At 27.4% G+C, this 19,382-nt stretch overlaps 2 protein-coding genes across 2 annotated transcripts in view; both read right to left on the bottom strand.

Annotated features, from left to right (window-relative positions):
* Positions 1 to 6,721: 6,721 nt before the first annotated feature.
* On the bottom strand, positions 6,722 to 12,991 carry LOC100164726 (kelch-like protein 2). The gene is made up of 10 exons (XM_029485456.1): positions 12,967 to 12,991; positions 10,643 to 10,790; positions 10,352 to 10,583; positions 10,240 to 10,278; positions 9,790 to 9,946; positions 9,604 to 9,707; positions 9,237 to 9,542; positions 9,012 to 9,155; positions 7,007 to 7,259; positions 6,722 to 6,919 (listed from the first exon to the last, which is right to left on the bottom strand). The coding sequence occupies exons 1-10, from the start codon at positions 12,989 to 12,991 to the stop codon at positions 6,732 to 6,734; spliced, it is 1,596 nt and encodes a 531-aa protein (XP_029341316.1). The 3' UTR covers positions 6,722 to 6,731.
* Positions 12,992 to 14,037: 1,046 nt separating this feature from the next.
* Positions 14,038 to 19,382, bottom strand: part of LOC107884095 (lamin Dm0-like) — a 9,425-nt gene continuing 4,080 nt past the window's right edge. Inside the window, exons 4-10 of the mRNA XM_016805567.2 lie at positions 18,136 to 18,564; positions 17,252 to 17,372; positions 15,951 to 16,088; positions 15,712 to 15,885; positions 15,494 to 15,634; positions 15,126 to 15,425; positions 14,038 to 14,076 (exon numbers count right to left, since the gene is read on the bottom strand). Coding sequence (XP_016661056.2) covers positions 14,038 to 14,076; positions 15,126 to 15,425; positions 15,494 to 15,634; positions 15,712 to 15,885; positions 15,951 to 16,088; positions 17,252 to 17,372; positions 18,136 to 18,564 — 1,342 coding nt within the window. The remainder of the gene's footprint in view (positions 14,077 to 15,125; positions 15,426 to 15,493; positions 15,635 to 15,711; positions 15,886 to 15,950; positions 16,089 to 17,251; positions 17,373 to 18,135; positions 18,565 to 19,382) is intronic.

The raw sequence follows: 19,382 nt of genomic DNA, 5'->3' as shown, positions 1-19,382 counted from the left end.
ACTACCCAACACTGACTAGGGCCCTATAGATACAGGTATGCTACGCTGCCATTTTGCGACTAATAATATTATGTGAATATGAATTTCTCCCCCTTTATTTCATTATTTTTTCATTGATAAATGAGTCGCAAAATGGTGACATAGCATACCCATGATATGTAGAGCCTTACCTATACTAAGTATTAATAATAAATAATAATTACTGTTGTTGAACAACGCGTGCATATTAAGTTTTAGTTAAAAATCATAAACATACTAATATACCAATTTAATTGAATCTATGTTGATTTTACTGTTAAACTCTAATAAATTTCACGGTTTGCCTCTATACCAATGCATAATCGAATAAATCAAATACGTCAGGAGCGTAAGATTATAGTGTGTTCTCGTTGCGCAACAATAACTTTAGCTCAAAGTTTAATATATTATTTTAATCAAATCGATGTTTTTTAACACGTGGGTTCGAATAAAACACTCCGTAGCTATAATATAACGTTATAATTAGGTCCCAGATTTCAACTCAAAGTGCATTTTTTTTTTGTTTTTTTTTTTTTTTTTTGTGCTCTAGGACAATGCGCATTTCATAATATTCGTTTCGTATAGAACAGATACTTAAAAGGGGGGAGGGAGACTTTTATTTTGCTTAATTTTTTAGCGTTTCCATGTCATTTTATTAATTTTGAGTGCATATATTCATCGTACGAACTTTTAGTGCAAATCAGGAAATTAAAAATATTTTATCAAGATAATATTATATTGTTTTCATAATTTTTGCTATGGTTAAAATATACAGGTTATTGCATATCGAGTCGGATTATTATCATAGGAAATAAAATGGCTGCGTAAAGGAACATCACAAATATCAATTTTTTTATCACCCAAATACGCTGTCAATAGCTAACAAATTTTAAATCCCGCGCATATAATATTATATACTTGATTATTATTGGCTCCCTTTACGCTGCCATTTTTGTTTTTATCATCAAAATGACAAATATTTGATTGAGAAGGGTTATGTAGGTATGCAATAACCTTGTATATTTCAACCATGCTTTATGCTTTGATAGTTTTTATGAATTTTTCTTTCGAACCAGATGTCATTCGTTATTTATATGTACGAAATCGATAACTTCACCAGTCATTATTATCGCTTGTAGTTTCTTATTAGAACTTAAACAAATAACAACTAATTGGTCAGCTGGAGGTATAGATCGAGGTCGCATTTATTTCAAGTATATTTTTTATCTACCGTGAGTTTCTAACTTTGATATTTAGTGTTTTAATTATTGTGTGAACAGTTAACATTTTCGAAAACTAAACCACCGTTTTCCTATCCGCGTTTGCAAAGAAGTGTGGCTACCAAAAAAATTATTGCAACTTTTTTAAGGGAATTATTGAGACAAATTTCGGTTATTTTTAAGAGCATTTTTTAATCGTTTTTAGAGCATTTAAATCCGAGCCCTAGCTAAAATATACACATCGTGGGACGAATTATATAATAAATGAGGAAGATTTGACGACGTGAAACTGATAAAAACAAATTCATAATTTATTATCTAATAATTTTATTACGATAATTTTTGTGTATCACCTCGACGGATGAACACTCGAACCTATAAAAAGTAACTGCACTTTAACGGTTTACTCGAAAAGTTGATTGCATGTGCTTATTGCGCCCGTCTCACAGTGTGATTATTAGTAGGTATGTAGAAGATGCATAATTAGAAAATTCTTAAACCATACAATCGCTTTTTTTTCATCTTTGCCTATATTATTTGATAATAAAAAGATTAATAACAATTGATTTATAAATTATAAACATTTATTATTTTAATTATACTCTATAAAGAGATTCCAGAGAAAATTTCTGTAAAATATTGTTAGGTACGCATTAAACATAATATTATGTCAGATAAACATTTTAGGATAATTCTAATATTTTAAAGTTTAGATTGAAATAAGGTTACTATAATATAGTATATATGAGCGAAGGTATTCTTTTTATATTTATTATTATTTTTTTTTTTAATGTCTATTAATATATATGATCAATTAAATATATTTAAAAAAATAAAAATTTTCTTAAATAATCATAATCAGGAAAGAGTTGAAAAAGCATTTGTGTGTAATAAAGTAAAGACCAGATTTATATGAACTTATAATACTTATTATACGTATAACTTATTATACTAATAATGCAAGGCTCCTGCAGATATATTGTTACAATAGCATTTGAAAAACATTGAAAATACATAGGCACACATTTTTTTTATAAGCATTTAAAGTTCAAATTTTTACAATATATATCAAATTTAAAATTTAAGAATTATTTTTAGCTAAACATGTATAAAATGTTCAACTTTTATAGCTAAGGATTAAAAATTTAAAACATGGTCCTACGTAAATAGGTTATATATAAATTACTTTATTCACAATAATATCATCAATTAATATACTTAGTAATATCATAGGCTGACTGAATGTTTTCGCTCAGAATCGTTTTTCTAATACAATGATATTAGGTATATCATTGAATTCAAATTTAACACCATCCATTACAGTTACCCACTTGTAACCTACTGTACAGTAGAGTGACGTCCACTTACCCACCTTTTTTTATAACGTATTCTACTTTAAACAGTGGTGTAGGTATTGGTAAATATTAGTATGGGTATAAGCACTAATAAAATATGCATATTAAACATAGATACTATACCTTATAATATGTTGTTATCACTTATAATATTACTAGACCATCATAGTATTATCGTCAATAACGTTCCATTTTCTACAACTTTTGGATTGGAGAGTATTGTTTCGTACAAGTTAAAACTGTTGAACTGTACATATGTACTAGTAGGTAGGTACTACGTATAATTGATATTTGAAATATGTATTAAAATATGCAATAATAGGTATAAATAAAACCGAAACCCTTGCAAACTGTTTAGCTTTTATTTTGCACTCAATTGATTAATAATCTTTGTAAATGTTATTTATATACCTACCTATTGAATTTAAAACTTTACAAGTGCATCCATAAAATTTGAAAAATAATATTATTAAAAGTAAAGTTTTTAATATTGTTTAATCTTTTATAACAAGTTATATTGACTGTGGTAGTCATTAGATTATATGAGACATAGATACCTAAATAAGTAATACCTATATAAAAAGTTATTAGACTTTAAAATCCTCGGAACAAAATAATATCCCTAAAGCATCTTAGTAAAAAAAATATATATATTAAAATAATAATATAATATTGTCATTTATTGGTATAAGACAAAGTAAGTGCTCGCCTACGGATTTTTGATCAAGTGAAAAGTATTATACCGAAATATATTTTGAAAAATATGTGGAAAAAATTAAAAAATTAAAATGGTTATAATTAGCTAAAAAAAAGTTTGAATATTTTGAAAATTTTACCATGTAGGTACAGAAAATTATAATATAAACATTTGGTGAAAATGTCAAGTACCTATATCTACGCGGATAGTCGTTTTTGAATAAATTGCAATTAGAGAAAGTCGTATGATATTAAATCTTTATTACACTCGTGAATAATAGCCAATTAATAGGTATGTAATTACCCTTTCAAAATTAGAACAGGCATGACCAGACTTCATAATGCAATCTTACATCAGAAGTTTTCGGTCCATTCCGTCTTGCTATTAAGCTACGTTACAGCGTCAAACAGTGGAACAGCATGGCTGCGTCAGACGCGACCTATGTCCGGACCATATAGTTGCTATAATTTAATTTAATAAATACAATAATATTATTGGAAATTTTAGATTCTGAATGGAGTGATGATTTTAGTGATCTCGCAATGATATTTTATGTGTTTTATTTAATTTTTAATTTTTGTGTCTGTCAGCATGTAGCCGTTTTTTTAAAAATTCTTCGATTTTCAATTTTGAGGGTACCTAGTTCTTTGCTGTATTTTGTATTTTGCATTATTTTTAAATTAGTTAGGTACCTATGTCCGAATGCAGTAAACTTATCTAATAATATTTCTATATTAATATTGAAAAACAAGGTACTTATTATTTAGTTTTTTCATATAAAAATAAAATTAGGCTAACACAGGGACCTGGGTAGTATATTTACATATACCACTGTCGTGGGTAATGTTTTTCCAATCCCTCGTGTAGTGGGAGTAGTGTAGTTAGTGTAGTTACTAAATTATAGTAATATACTTATAAATTATAATAATAAAATGCAACGCTATATCAGACTATACTGTATTATATTTACCATTTTCAAAATACTTTTTTTTCGATCGAAGGATAAGTAATAACTGTAAATACGATGAGAGTGTTTACACAACAGCTGCTGGAAATCGCTCATGGACTCTGGTGTTGTCACATTTATATATATACATTCCTAAGAATATTATAATTTAAAATGTCTAGTTTTCATAATATAATTTTAATTTTTAAGAAATCATTGTAATTTATTTAAATTTCATAACTTTCATTCTGATTCAATTATATTATTATTAGATTATAATTTAATCTTAAAAGACAAAATGTCTGCAATTTATAATTTTAGTAATTGTTTTAAGAGATTTGTTAGGAGTTATAGACATACTCAGTACAATACTACAATCCCAAACGGTTACAAAAGGGAAGTCAAAATTATTATAAATATTGTAATTGAACCATTTCAAAATATGAGAACAGATAAGACAATTCTAGATCCAGAATATTTTGTCAATATTTGAACTTTAAATGCTTATAAAAAAAAAATGTGAGTATGGATTTTTAATTTTTTTCATCTGCCTTTGAAACAATACACTAGAAGCCTTCTATTAAGTTATCAAGCTTTTTTAACCAACAAATAAAATTTTATTGTATTGATGTTCATAGAAAAAAAAACTAAAAAAAATGGAAATTTAAAATGTCCTTAAAACAGCTCAAAATAAGTTACAATATCTGGAAAATGTTATGGTGTATAGAAAATGTTAATATAAACATTCAGTCAAAATTTCATGTACCTACTAGGGGTTGTATCCAGAGGAGAGTCTAGGGTGAAATAGCACCTTCCTTGGCATGTTGCTTCCTGGACAACAAATACTTTACACAACACGTATTATTAAGTAGGCTTGGGATATTACAATGCATATTTGGTACATTTTGAATATTAAGCGCATACAGTTTGAGGACCAAAAATATGTGAATTTAAATTAATCAAATTAAATGAACGGTTTTTAAGAGAAAGGACTTAAGTCAAAAATTGATACTTTTCAGGAGACACAAAAACATTATAAATTTGTAAATTTTCAATGTTTTTAAATTTTTTATTCATAATCATGTTTAATCAGTGTTTTGTTATTGTACTATTAACTATATTTTAGTTTTTATTTATTTTCTTCAAATTATAATGACTCAAGACCTAGTGCATGTAATTTGATAAGACTCATGCCCTTTCGCATCATGACTTAAAACCTATTGCTTGAAATTTTATATGACTTATGCCCTTTGTCATTAAAATAAGTTATAGTTAGTGACTTAGGTACTAATTATAACCATTTAAATTTTAAAAAATTTTTTCCACATTTTTTTCAAAATACATTTCGGTATAATACTTTTTACTTGATCAAAAATCCTTAATACTGTATAGACCTAAGGCTCCTAATAAGTCTTTTTATTGAAAAAAATATATACAGTGTAAATCCACAATAATTTTTTGCTAGCCAGGCTAGAAGTTGCGAATTTAGACATCTACAGTGGTACCATTCAACGAGGCTTGAAATTTCACGCAGAATTAATGTATAAACTGAAAAAGTCAAAATTGACTTAAGTCCTTTCTCTTAAAAACTGTCCAAATATGACTAGTCAAGCTGAAAGGAGAAAAAAATTGATTTGAAGTTTCTATATAAAATAGTAAATGGCCTTATAGACTATCCTGATTTACTCAGTTACTTAAATTTTAAATGTTCCTCAATGTCAAACTAGTTCCACAAAATCGTTTTACATTCTATTTCAAAAGACAAATAGTTTAATGAAATTAGTTAATGACACCCTGGCTGATTTATTTAATTTTCATACTTTTGATGGTTTTTGTAATTATTACCCATTATGCATAGTTTTATTCTTTATATAATTTATTATTATTATTATTATTATTATTATTATTATTATTATTATTATTATTATTATTATCTTAGATATTAATATTATTTCTATTATTGTTTTATTGTTTTTGTGATTATTTGTACTGTCAATCAGTCTACTATTATTTAATTTTCATACTTTTGATGATTTTTGTAATTATATTACCCATTATTATTGTTTTATTGTTTTTGAGATATTTATTTGTACTGTCATTCAGTCTACATAAATAGATTTAAGTTCTAGTATACTAATAACTATAAAAACTGTTATTGGGTTTATTCCAGTTTAATTTTTTTAAAATAATAAATAATTACCCCTCTAATTTCATTCTAATTTGGATTAAAAATATCTAGGAAGAAAATTGTGTTTAGGTATATATTTGTTGAGTTATAATCGTTAGTTACAGTATTAACTACTTATGAATTATGATAAACCTTAATTTAAATGTTCAATTTTTAACAATGGAAAAGTAAAATAGATATTAAACATACTATATACTTTTATCTAGTTATAAACCAAAACTAAAAAATTAATGGAAAATCAATTAAGATACTATAATACAATATAATAAAACATTAATAAATTGTATCAAAAAAAAAATTATGATTGCTAACAAGTTGTAAAATGTCTTGGTCTATTAATGGCTACTACTCCTGATTGAATCCGTTCATCGTTCATTAACGCTGTGACTATGGTCCAAGAATTGGTTTGTGGGTTGTAACATTCTGTAGAATACAAAAAGGAAGAGTAGTCATATCCACCGACGACATACAATAAACCGTCTAAAGTAACTACTCCTATATTGAAAATTTAACTTAAATTAATTCATATATTGACAAACATTTTGTTACAATAATTTAGAATTATTAAACAACAAGATATACCAGCATATCTTCGAGGCAAATGCATATCTGTTATAGAAGTCCAAACTCCTGTACTTGGTCTGTATGCTTCAACACTACTAAGGTGGTTAAATCCATCATGACCACCTACAGCATACAGTACACCGTCTAAAACTCCTACTCCGACACCACTGCGACAAACAGACATTTTTGCAACTGGTTTCCATGTATCAAGACTGGGATCATAACATTCGACAGTGTCTAAATCCTGTAATGATTGACCACATCCTCCTACCTATAAAATAAAATAAATTAATAAATATAATATTATTATTTTTGATTACAAACATGTATCATAAATTAGCATATCAAATTAAATATGACACAAGTTCAAAATTATTATAAATTAAAAATCAATCTTGACATAGTATGACAATTTTTGTATATAAACGAGACTGTCCTGAGTGACTGATTCATAACAACTCCGAACCTATTAGAACTATATTGTTGATGAATATTATAATTTCACTGTGCACTAAGAATGGATTTTGCAAAATTTTGATTGTTAGGGGTTAAAATCAGTAAAGAACAAAATTTTAGCTGTATATCTATGTATGTATACAATGCACTTTATTATTGCTAGTATATTGTTATTAGTATTATTTCCATGATAACCATTATTATTTTATAATATCTTTATTGATTATAGTTGGTATATTATTATAACAATTTTCTTTCATTTGGATTGAATTATAGCGTTTCTTATTCGGTTTCTTGGCTAATTATTTAAAAATGTGCCTATTCAATGTAATTGTTCAGATATTTTGTAAAAAATGTCATCGATTGAAGAGTTTTTTGTCGATGAAATGTTGACACCTCATATAGATATACCAATTATTGGTGCTGGTGCATGCCTTTTACATTCAATCTTATTTTATTGGTTTAACACTCAAGAACGAATCCTGGAGATCTGAAGTAAAATTGTTTCTGATAATTGGAATAACTGTATTACTACATATGGCTTACAATTCAAATGGTGACAATGTCTCCACTGATAAGGATTATGTACCTACGTGAAATGGTCAATCCTACTGTCTAGATGGCTATATGACATAAGCGCCAAAGGTACAAAAATTACCTATCATTTGCGACAAAATTTGTAGGTCATAAGCGCCAATCTAATATTTTATACCTGTTATACCCATTATATGACATAAGCGCTAAAGATGCAAAAATGACATATCATTTGCGCCAAAATAAATATTTTATATAAGTAGTTATATGAAAATTGCTGTCTTATAAGAATTATATCATATTATAAAATTAATAAATCATAAATTATGATATACATGCAATTATGCAAATCAATATAAATTTAATACATCGGTTGAGATTTTATAAAAAAAAAAAATGTCAATAATAAATTATAAATTTAATAAAATGATTGATTTCTTTACACTTTTTACACATATTCTACACAATTTATTTCACCATCCAGGTATTTCTTCTATCGTACAATTATTTATCAGATTATACATTTGTCGATTAAGATTAAACATTTGGAGTTTTTAACGATATAGTTCTAAATTTAATATCTGTTATATAATATCTATTAACCATGGCACACAAGTACCTACGATTTTAGTGCTTATGTATGATACAACTTTTTGTTTCTTATCTCATTTTAGCAATTATGTCTTCTACCAATCTAGATATACATATAGAACCCGAAGCGACCAAAGAAAAGTGTACAAAGCAACCAATCCCCAAGGCAATCATGATGCAGTAAAAAGATATCAAGAGAACCCTCCAGAATTTAATAGTATTACATTGGCAACATATCAGCTGCGTCATCCAGAAGTGCACAGAGTTGCTAAAGCTACATAACTAAGCAATCATCCAGAAGCTCATAAAGAATCACAAAACGAAATATTTTATTTTGTTATTCTTTCTCATGAGAATTTAATTTACTCCACTTACTATTATTATTATAACAAATATATTATATAATACATACTTAATATCATATAAAAAAATAATAGATTACCACATATAAAAGATTATTCAGGACAGCACCCCCAAAATAAGATCTTATAGAAGGCAAACCAGATATCATATGCCATTCTTGAGTATTGTAGTCAAACATTTCTGCACTATATACATCTCCATCAACATTATTAAATCCGCCAACCTAAAATGTATTATATAATTTATTTTTAACTACTTCATAACAGAAAGAAAGAAATATTAATTATATTACAAAATTACATACGGCATATAGATAATCTTTTATTACACCAACTACTGGATATTGTCTTTTAACTATCATGTCAACCATTGGTTTCCAACAAGGTGATTCTGAAGAAACATCTAGCACAGCAACAGACCTAAGAGATTCATAATCATCTTTATCAAAACCACCTACAGCAAAGACTAAATTATCTTTCACTAAGGCTAGACCAGCTCCTTCAGGGCTTGTAATCATTTCTGGTCCATACTGCCACTGGTCCGTTTTTGGGTCATACCATTCTATACTCTTACTTGCGTCAGTATTCATTCCACCAACAACTAATATAACCTTTTTAATATTAAAATGTTAAATATATTGGAAAGAGAAATAAATGATAACAAAATTATACTTTATCTCCATATCTAGGTTTGTGCCGGATGTTTTGCGGAATACCGCAATACTCTTCTGCCTTGAGTATTTGAAAATTTAAAGCTTCATTTATGAAATCTTTACCTTAATAAATTATCAATATAAATAAATATATTATAAAATATAAATTAATTCATAGTAAAAGTATATTTAAAGAAAAACTTACATTTAAAACAATTTTTAATAAGGGGTTCCTCAACTACTTTATCTAATATGTAATTCTTCGATATTAATGGTAAACGTACATATTTCATCAATTGGGGTAAAACACATTTTCTTGAATCCAATTCATGTTTTACCCAACGAATAACACTTTCAAATACCTAAAACAATAAATAAATTAATTAGACTTCATATTACATATTAGACTTCTCTGAGGATCAAAATATAATAACAATAATAAATAAAATTTATAATATTATCATAATTATTATAAATAATATCATTATATTATCATAATAATAAATAATATTTCGTACGAAAAGTATTTTTGAATATATCGTTCTGAACTTGTCAACAATTCCGTACAGCTAAGTAAATCAGCTATTGCGTATAAATCGATACAATTTGCAGTGCAGAGTTGAGTCAGTAAAAACTCACAACACGCCTCTGTTACTTCTTCTAACTGCAAGAAATTTGAAGTTGAAAACAAAATCTTAAAAAATAAACAATATACAATTTAAATAATTTAGTTTTCTATAGTTAAATCAAACTTTATCTATTATTACTTGGACGTTTTCTTCAGTGATCATAATTTGCCCAGAATAAATGAACTTTACTAAGAGCAGTAAAGCGGTTGGGTTTATGTCTCTTATAACAACAAGATCAAGATTCCGTTCTGCAAATTTTGTGAACATAGCATGGAAGTAAGGACTAGCCGATGCTAATACTACTTTATGTGCGAATATTATATTGTTATCATCTTCTGTTACAAGTTTAACATCACAAAAAACTTCATCACTAAAGACAAAAATTTGTTTTTAATATTTATCGATCAGTTTAAATCACTTACCACTTACTTTCGTAGAGATTGCAATACTTCATAAATATCAACAAAAGATGATTTTTTATATGATTTGACTGGTTTACATCTCCTGAATTCTGTTATTAGCCTTGTATTTTGCATTGTAAATTGTATATTAATCCCAGGATTTGAATGCCTTAAAACTAAAAAGGTCATTTCAAAATCAATTATAATTATTGTTGTAAATGGTTAATAATATTATATGAAAAAATAGTAAAAAAATACATTATTTTAAATTTAAATCAGAAAAAACTATCACCGATAAGCAAACTTGAAATTAAAATCAAAAAATTGAATTTAAATTTCAAGCCATATAGTAAAAAACTAAAAACACATTTATAATTACAATAATTATTGTGAAATTCAAGAATAAAAATATAATATTTTTGTATTTATATTATTCATTATGACACTAAGAATAATAATTGGAATATCCCAAATCACCTCGATCATTCCTTAGTAAACTTGTTGATCAATTATAATCCGTTTTCAAAATTAAAATCTGTCAAACCAAATTCTTCCAGTTTTGTCTAGCTTATAGGTCTTATAGGTCACTTTTTTTTCATTGACTGGAGCCCCCTCCAGTCCACTTAAGTTTTATTTTATCATACGGAATTTAAATATATTGAAAAACATTGTAACAAACAATATTAATGTGTAGATTGGTCAACTCTACATTAGTTTTGATTTTTGACAAAACCTGCTGTAGCACCCTTAAGGGCCGTTTTTAAAATGTCTGATAAATATAACTGACAGGACTTCTTTAGTTACCGATGAATTCTGCCGCTTGGTCTTAACTAGTACTTTAGAGTTTGTCAGCGCCCTATTTTTTTTCTCTCTCTGGCCACACATAACATAGACAAAACACATTTACGCAAAATCATTTTTTGTATGCGTTTAAGTAATCTTAGAGTAAAGTCACCAATTACAAAAAAGATAAACAAAAAGAGAATAATATTTTTGAGGGAATGACACATATCGATTTTATATTTTATAATTATTTGACTTTGTATTCGACTTTCAAAGTAAACAAAAAATGTTGTGAATTTGAATGATGTTTAAATTTTTTTGAGACAATATTTAGACAAATCAATATGTCATTCAGAGAGAGAAAACGAACAGTGCGCTGACATCGAGGGCATTAAGAGGGCATTTTAAGAGAATAAGACAAAAAGAAAATTTGTTTAATTGTGCCCCGTCTCATATTGTCCAACCTGTCAATTATAAGTTAAACATTTAATAAAAATTCCTAAACGCAAAGTTTTATATGAGTAATAAATATCAGAATATGTATTAATTAAATTTATATTATACAATAAAATAATAAAAACTTACCTTTTAAAAAAATGACACGACAATACGAAAACAAAAAAATAAACCGTCCAATGAGGCGATGTATATTCTTCTCACCAGGACGGCGCTGGTAATGCTAAAAGGAAAATATCAAGTATACATACAAAATTCAAAAGGCAGGATTCGCCTAATGCAAGAAGCGTAATGAACACCAAAAAAACTAAATATATAAATTATTATCTAATGTCTAACAACTAAAATTAAGAAGACGTCGCACCCGCATGTGTCTCTTCGTCTTACAAATGTACAACATAGCAAAAACTGTTTTGTGCGGGAAAGAACCGAGAACGCTAGTCATAACTAAGAAACGAAATTTTCACCATGTACAAAGGGGGACTTTGGCTGTGCAAGTTTTTATTTTTTCGTTATCGGAATTTCAAAAAATTTAAGTTTGAAAAACACAAATAATAATGGATTTTGAAACAATAAAGGCTCTGTCAAACAGAAAGCGTTATTTTCACGTCACGCGATTTTGTAATTTGTTACAACGCGGCGTTATTCACACGCGCGTGAATGCACCACGCCGACGAGCCATTTACCGCTTTAACGCATTCTGTTTGACAGAGTCTTAAGAACTTTTTTCGTAAAAGCCAAAACGTTTTTCCTATGCCGTACGTGTGTAATACGGAGACAAAACATGCGAGTGCGACGTCCTCTTGAAAACAAACAGTAATGGTAAACCGGTAATAATGAATGCTTCAAGTTCAAATGATCTAACCTGTTGGCGTTCCTCCGATTTCCTCAAGTTCCGCTTTCAATGGAATATAGGTGCTACAACTATCTTGTACAATACAATAGATATAATATTATTGTAATACTATTATTATAATATCATTATACATATTTGTTTATCGGCACTCCCGAATAACGAAACTCGAAGTACGATTATAGGAAAATGTGCTTTCGACCAGTAGAAATTCTGAATTTCTGATGATAAGTGATAACTGATAATCTCCACACGCATACCGTGACCGATATCACCAGATACCATGGTTTACGCTGTTACCAGGTTAAACAACTGTGTGATTTGGCCAAAACAATAAATTATTTGAAAAATGTTGTAATATTTCTATCTTTATTATTTCTTATCATATTATTTTACTAATGGACTAGTAGCTTTAGAGAAATCGAAATTGTATACAAATGCTAATAGCATGACAAAAAAATTTATTTTGTCATGCCTAATAGGTCTATTACAATGTTTTTTAAAGAGAAGATAGCTATGGTATTAGTTCAAATACTAGTCGGTATTGAAAAAAAATGTTTCTAGCTGTCACAGTAAAAATATAACTTTGGCCTTACATTAGTAGGAAATTATTTTGGAACTAATATTAATAAAACCTGCAAAAAATATTTCAAACTTAATAGTTTACTATTATGGTAAATTCTATTCTACATGAGTGCTGTTTTTTCATATATAAAATAAGTATAAGAGCCCACGAATCAGTAAACAGAACTCATTCCGCCTATATAATATTAATTGCAAAAAAGTTTTACTAACTTTATAAGGAAAGTATTATTTTTAATTAAACTACTAGGATTAATTTTTGTAGATGTTTAAATAACAGTTATTTATTATTATTAATGGTAATATTCAAATCATAAATTATTAGTTCATTGTACATGATCGTTTTACAACATTATGTAAAGTTTAACATAAATGAGCGTTTGACTTAATATCACAGTAATATTATATTTATTAAGTACAATTTAATGTATGTATAAATAGGTAGTCACGAAATAATTTATTTTTTACTTTAAACAATCTAAAATGGGATCAAATATTCTATTTCATTTTTTTTTTTCTAATTTAATCAGTAATTAAGTAAAATATTTATATTAAATTTTGTATAGATCATTTAATAGTGAATAAAGCAAAGTACAAAAAAAAAAAAAAAACAAAAACAATAATAATAATAATAATAATAATAATAAATATTAGTATAAAAAAATAATTCACACATTCATAAAAAATTAATGACAATTAAAAATCAATTTTTTGGACTGTTCTTATACTAAAATATTGAGTGAATATCTTCACATGATAACACATTTGTTGGTAGATTGAGGATCACCCTAAAAATATATTTAACATTATAACAATAATAAACCAATTCATAATTTTATAATCACATATTTTAATTAATTTTTATATTGCTCAAAAATAAAGTAGGTACAATATTCAATCCACATACCACATATCATTCAAAAATAAATGAATAGTTCAAAAAAAATATTCAAATTAAGTCACAAATCCTTACACATTTAAATTATTAATTTATGATCTATGTTCAAAGTAAAACTATGGGTGAGCCATATTTAAATAAATAAATAAGAGGAACAAATAGATGTTTATATTTTCAATAACTATAACATTTCTAAAAATATTCTTCTATAATATAGTTCATAGGAAAAGAATGTTTCAATCCAGATGGTTTGTTCATCTTATTTTGGTCATAAAAAATAACATCTTCTTTTTATGTTCACGATAAATATGTCAGCATTATTCAAATTTTATCCACTTATTTTTTGGACCCACATGTTAAATTTTAATTATTTTTAAACAAACATTTTTTTCTTTATAGATTACACAAAATTGAGGTATCATGAAAACCCATGGTAAATATATTTTTGTTTCATATTCATAAAAATATCCCAACTTGTCATTTTTAATGGAACGGAACTTTTAATTTTATTTTTTTATAGTTTGAAAATATGTTCGATTCATTGAATTATGGACAGGAAGCAGGGCCGTCCTTAGGATTGGCAAGGCCCAGGGCGAAAACCAATTTTACCACTTTTTTCAAATGATAGGTCTCCAAATTTAAGTAAAATGCTCGAGGCCCAGGGCCTGGGCCCTGCTCGCTCCCTTCCCCTAAGGACGGGCCTGACAGGGAGTTAATATTACTATGACACCATTGGGCCTATCTTAAACGTCTAAAAGTTGACTATTTTACATGATTTACCTAATATAAAATTATTATAATATCAATTGTTTTTTATTATTATATGTATTATCACAAGTGTATTTTTGTAAAAAATGTATTTTTTTCAATACCTACCTATATTTTTGTTAGAAAACTTTAATTTAATACATATTAGGTAAAATAGTTTTTACTACTTACTGGTTGATGGAACAAGTCTGTTTCATCATCACCATATTTTCTTTTTTTGCCTCTGGGACTGCCAACCACAGAAGTATTTGGAGTAATACTCAACCTCCTTTCTTCACTCTCTATTAATTTTCGATAAGCACTAATTTCCATATCCAGTGCCACTTTTATATCCATTAAGTCTTGATATTCTTGTACTTTCTGGGACATATCATCTTGCATTGCTGTTAATTCTTGATCAAGTCCTTGAATTTCCGATATATATTTAGTTCTTTCAAGTTCTTTAGATCGTTCTATATCGGTAATTTTCCTCTAAACAAAAAATTATTTTATTATTTTTTAGATTAAAATTTAATAAAATAAAATAAGTGTATATATACCAAATAATCATTATTTGAGGACAACAAATCATTTATTTGTTGATTTAATTCATTAACACGCGAATTGGCCATATTTATATCTTCTTGAGCTGCTTCCAGAGCTTTTTTTTTGCGTTGCAATTCATTTTCTAAATTTTGAAACTAAATATCCAATTTTTTGTTAAATATTTATTAATTATGGGTATTATTTAATATTTTTATTAAAATACTAATTATACCTTGCTATCAAACAAATCAGAAATTTCTTTTTTGTTTTGTTTGACATCTTCTTCAGCTTGTTGTCGTAATATTTGTAATTCGGATTGTAATTTATCTTCATATTCATTAACTAAACGTCCAATAACTTCAGTACGGCGGCTAGTTCTTGAATCATCGAGCTGTTGTTTATGAACCTATAAAAAAACATAATATGCAGAACTATTGCAATAAAATATAATTAAATATGCATTAACTTTACCTCTTCTTTAAATTTGAAATTTTCCATCGTGCTCTGTAATTTGTTTTCAATTGTAACTCTTTGTAAAATTTCTTCTTCTAATATTTTTTGATTATCCTTAAAAGTTTTCTTCTCTAATGTTAATTCTTTGGTCAATTTCTGTAAGAAAATACAGATCAAATAATTTAAACTATGACTAAATTATACTAACTTTTATTATAATTAACTGTAACAACAAAATAAAAATGAGACATAGTGGAAATTATTAGTTGCAAGTTGATAACCCAATAATGTTGTTAAGCTGTTCCAACAATGCTTAACTAGAAGTAAGTGACTATTTAGAAATGTAGAAACCTAATCATGCTAAATATCTATTACTAAATTATCCCATGATTTAATAAGTTGTACAAAAACTCTATTTAGAGTACTTTACTTGATTTACATCAAATAGGTAATCAAATTAATTCAATTTGAATCAAGTACTTGAATTTACTTATCATTTTATTGCAAAAATAGATAAAAAAATAACTATAATTTATAAATATCTTGAAACCTAATTTTCTATACTTACCAAATACTTATTAAACTAACACGTTATTAATAAAACTAATCTGTGTACTACACAAACTTCAAATACACGAGCAATTTTGTACTTGGAAAATATTGAGTACTAAACTCTAGAAATATACCTATTGCTCAACTTGAATTTTTTTAGAAAAATCAATCCTTGCTTAATAATACCTTATTTAATAATAGAGTAGACTTCGCTTTATTGTGACAAATTGGTTGTGTTTTTTTTTCTCCCAATAATCCAAAATAAAAGATGGAACATAAAAATTTATTGGTGGATATTTGCCTACTTATTAGTACATAATATAGAAGAATATTTTTGTAACATAATAAATATGTAATATGTGTAACGTGTATAATTTAAGTATAAAACTATAAGAATTTATATACAAAAGTACATATTTATTTAAGTTTTGGAAACAAAAAGTAATTAATAATACTTTCTTTTATTATTTATTTCTTATCACTGATTGTTGAAGATTCATGAATGCAGTCTTCACAGACTCCAAAGCACTTATAGGCTTAGAATAAGGATATAAAAATGTCTCAATTATCCGGTTTTGTGGCCCAGATAAGTGGTAAACATTTAAACTACAATCATAAGAATTATCCCAATTAAGCGGTTGTCCTAATAAACTGGTGCCCCAGTTAATTAAGCGGATTCTATTGTATTGCAATAGCCTAACTGCTGCCTTCTCATTATTTTTTTAGTTTTCAACATTCAAAGATATCATCAAATAAATAATACTTGCCTTATTAGCGTCTTTTAAATTCTTATTGTCGATCAAAGTTTCACCAAATTTAGAATTTAATTCATTAAATCGAGCTACATATGCTGAAGTTTCTTTCAGTTCTTTTGTAGCATTATCGAGCCTGAAATATAATAACAATATAAATATAAATTACAAATTCCAATGAATAGATTCAATTCAATTCTCAATAAATGTTTTAATAATACATTTTAAATAACATAAATTATAAATAGCTTCATAAAAATATTTGATTTGCTATTATCGGGGAATAATTATTATTTATACATAACATTTTTAGTTAAATAAGCAACAGTGATCGATTAACTTAGTGTTGCTATAATACACCTACACCTAATGTAGCAAAATAGGTACTTACCTACTAGAAGTGTATAGTTAGCCTAGTGCAAATTATCATTATTTTGTCGCTACCTACAACCTATTTGGTGCTAATTAAATCAGTATAAAACACTGAGACTAAATGTCAAATCAGTACAAATTACAAACTACCAATTTCAATAAGAAAATTAAAAAAACAATTTAGAATAAAAATAGAGTACTACGTTTAAACAACAGCGTTAGAAGTAGCGCACAATCGAATTTAATAACTAAGTTTAACATCATGTTATAGGTACTTGGTATATAAGTGAAAAATCTATAACAATGATAAATAAAGCATGATATACTTTTAAAAGCTGTTTGTTCAATATATATTCTACTCAACTAGAAATTACTATAATTATAAATATATAACAAACATACCTATATAATATACAGTATGCAATTATGATTTTTCACTCCAATAGGTACCATAATAACTTTTAATATTATGTATAAATGTATTTAAAATTAACATTAAATTTATTACAATTTGTCGTGGTACTTACTTTATTTTGAGCTTTTCGACTTCTAAAGTTTTACGCCTAGACTCTAACTCAATGCAGCTCTTTAGTTTAGCTTCACGGTCCAATGCATTTCTTAGATCTTCAAGCTCAGACTCAAATAATAACTTGACGTTGGACACCTCCCGGGTTGTCACCTCTTCCAAAGAATGGAGTTCTTGGGTCAATTTGGAGTTTTCGGTTTCCAAGTACTTGACGCGGTCAATGTAAGCGGCCAAACGGTTATTCAAATTCTGTAGCTCGTGTTTTTCCTGAATACGACTGAACCTGGTGGGGCTCAATGTTTCCGTTCTCCTGCTCTTCTCGCTGTTGGTCGTACTGGCTGTTTCCTTCGGTTGCGGAGTATTCCTGGCCACGTCGCCTTTTCTCGATGCCCTTTGCGACATTTCAATGGCCGCTGTTCGATCACTACTGCTGTTCAATTAATCATATAAAACGCGTGCGAAAAAAATGTAAACACTTTAAAAAGCGAAGCAATAAGACGACTGATATTTAATAATTACAATTTATTATTATAAACGTAACGAAAGATGAAATCGGTTACAAAATTATAAAACACTGCGCACAGACACCAAATAAATTTTACCGTATAATTTACACCAAATAAAATTGCCTCAATCGGCCGCCGGGCAAGCTGCTATATTCAGGAATATAGTATACACAAAAATCTTAATGGGGATCGGAAAGCCACGCCTACAAGCCGCGAGACGCTGACTCGACTCTAATAGTGTGACCAACTTACTCGTAAAAAGCGTAGAAGTAAGCATAGACCTATAATATAAAAGTGATGGATCCAAGTGAAACTCGAGGCCTGTTGGACTCGCTGAGAGTGGGTACCAAATTTGGAGTAAAAGTCGTTTGAATTATAAAAGTCGCGACAGTTGTAAGAAGAAATTTTAGGATTTGTGATATGGATTGGAGATAAGGCTTGACGTTTTGGGGGGAACGTTTAAAAGTTGGAACCTATAAACCTATATCTATACATTTACTTGGTATTTAATCGAAAGAAAATATCGATACTAATTTTTTTTATTAATATTATATGGATAATATATCATAATAATTATTATTATTAATTATTATTCATGTTACATTCAAAAATATATAAAATATATTGTCAGTTATAAAATTGTAAAAATTATAAAAATATTATAACAATATTTAAACCAACATTTTTCAGACGTCTTTGTATGCCGTCTGAAAGAATAGAACACGACCGCGGTCCCTCCATC

The sequence above is a fragment of the Acyrthosiphon pisum genome, chromosome X (genome assembly GCF_005508785.2).
Source record: "Acyrthosiphon pisum isolate AL4f chromosome X, pea_aphid_22Mar2018_4r6ur, whole genome shotgun sequence".
NCBI classification, from domain to species: domain Eukaryota; kingdom Metazoa; phylum Arthropoda; class Insecta; order Hemiptera; family Aphididae; genus Acyrthosiphon; species Acyrthosiphon pisum.
The sequence above is the reverse complement of the archived record's forward strand: the minus strand, read 5'-3'. Positions and strand labels throughout refer to the sequence as shown.

Excerpts from the sequence above, each read along its gene's own strand:
- LOC100164726 (XM_029485456.1), bottom strand. The coding sequence starts at position 12,991 with ATGGTATCTGGTGATATCGGTCACG. Across the intron at positions 9,543-9,603 it reads AACCTAGATATGGAGATAAA|GTTATATTAGTTGTTGGTGG; the intron begins GTATAATTTTGT and ends AATATTAAAAAG. Across the intron at positions 6,920-7,006 it reads TTTGCCTCGAAGATATGCTG|GAGTAGTTACTTTAGACGGT; the intron begins GTATATCTTGTT and ends TTTTCAATATAG.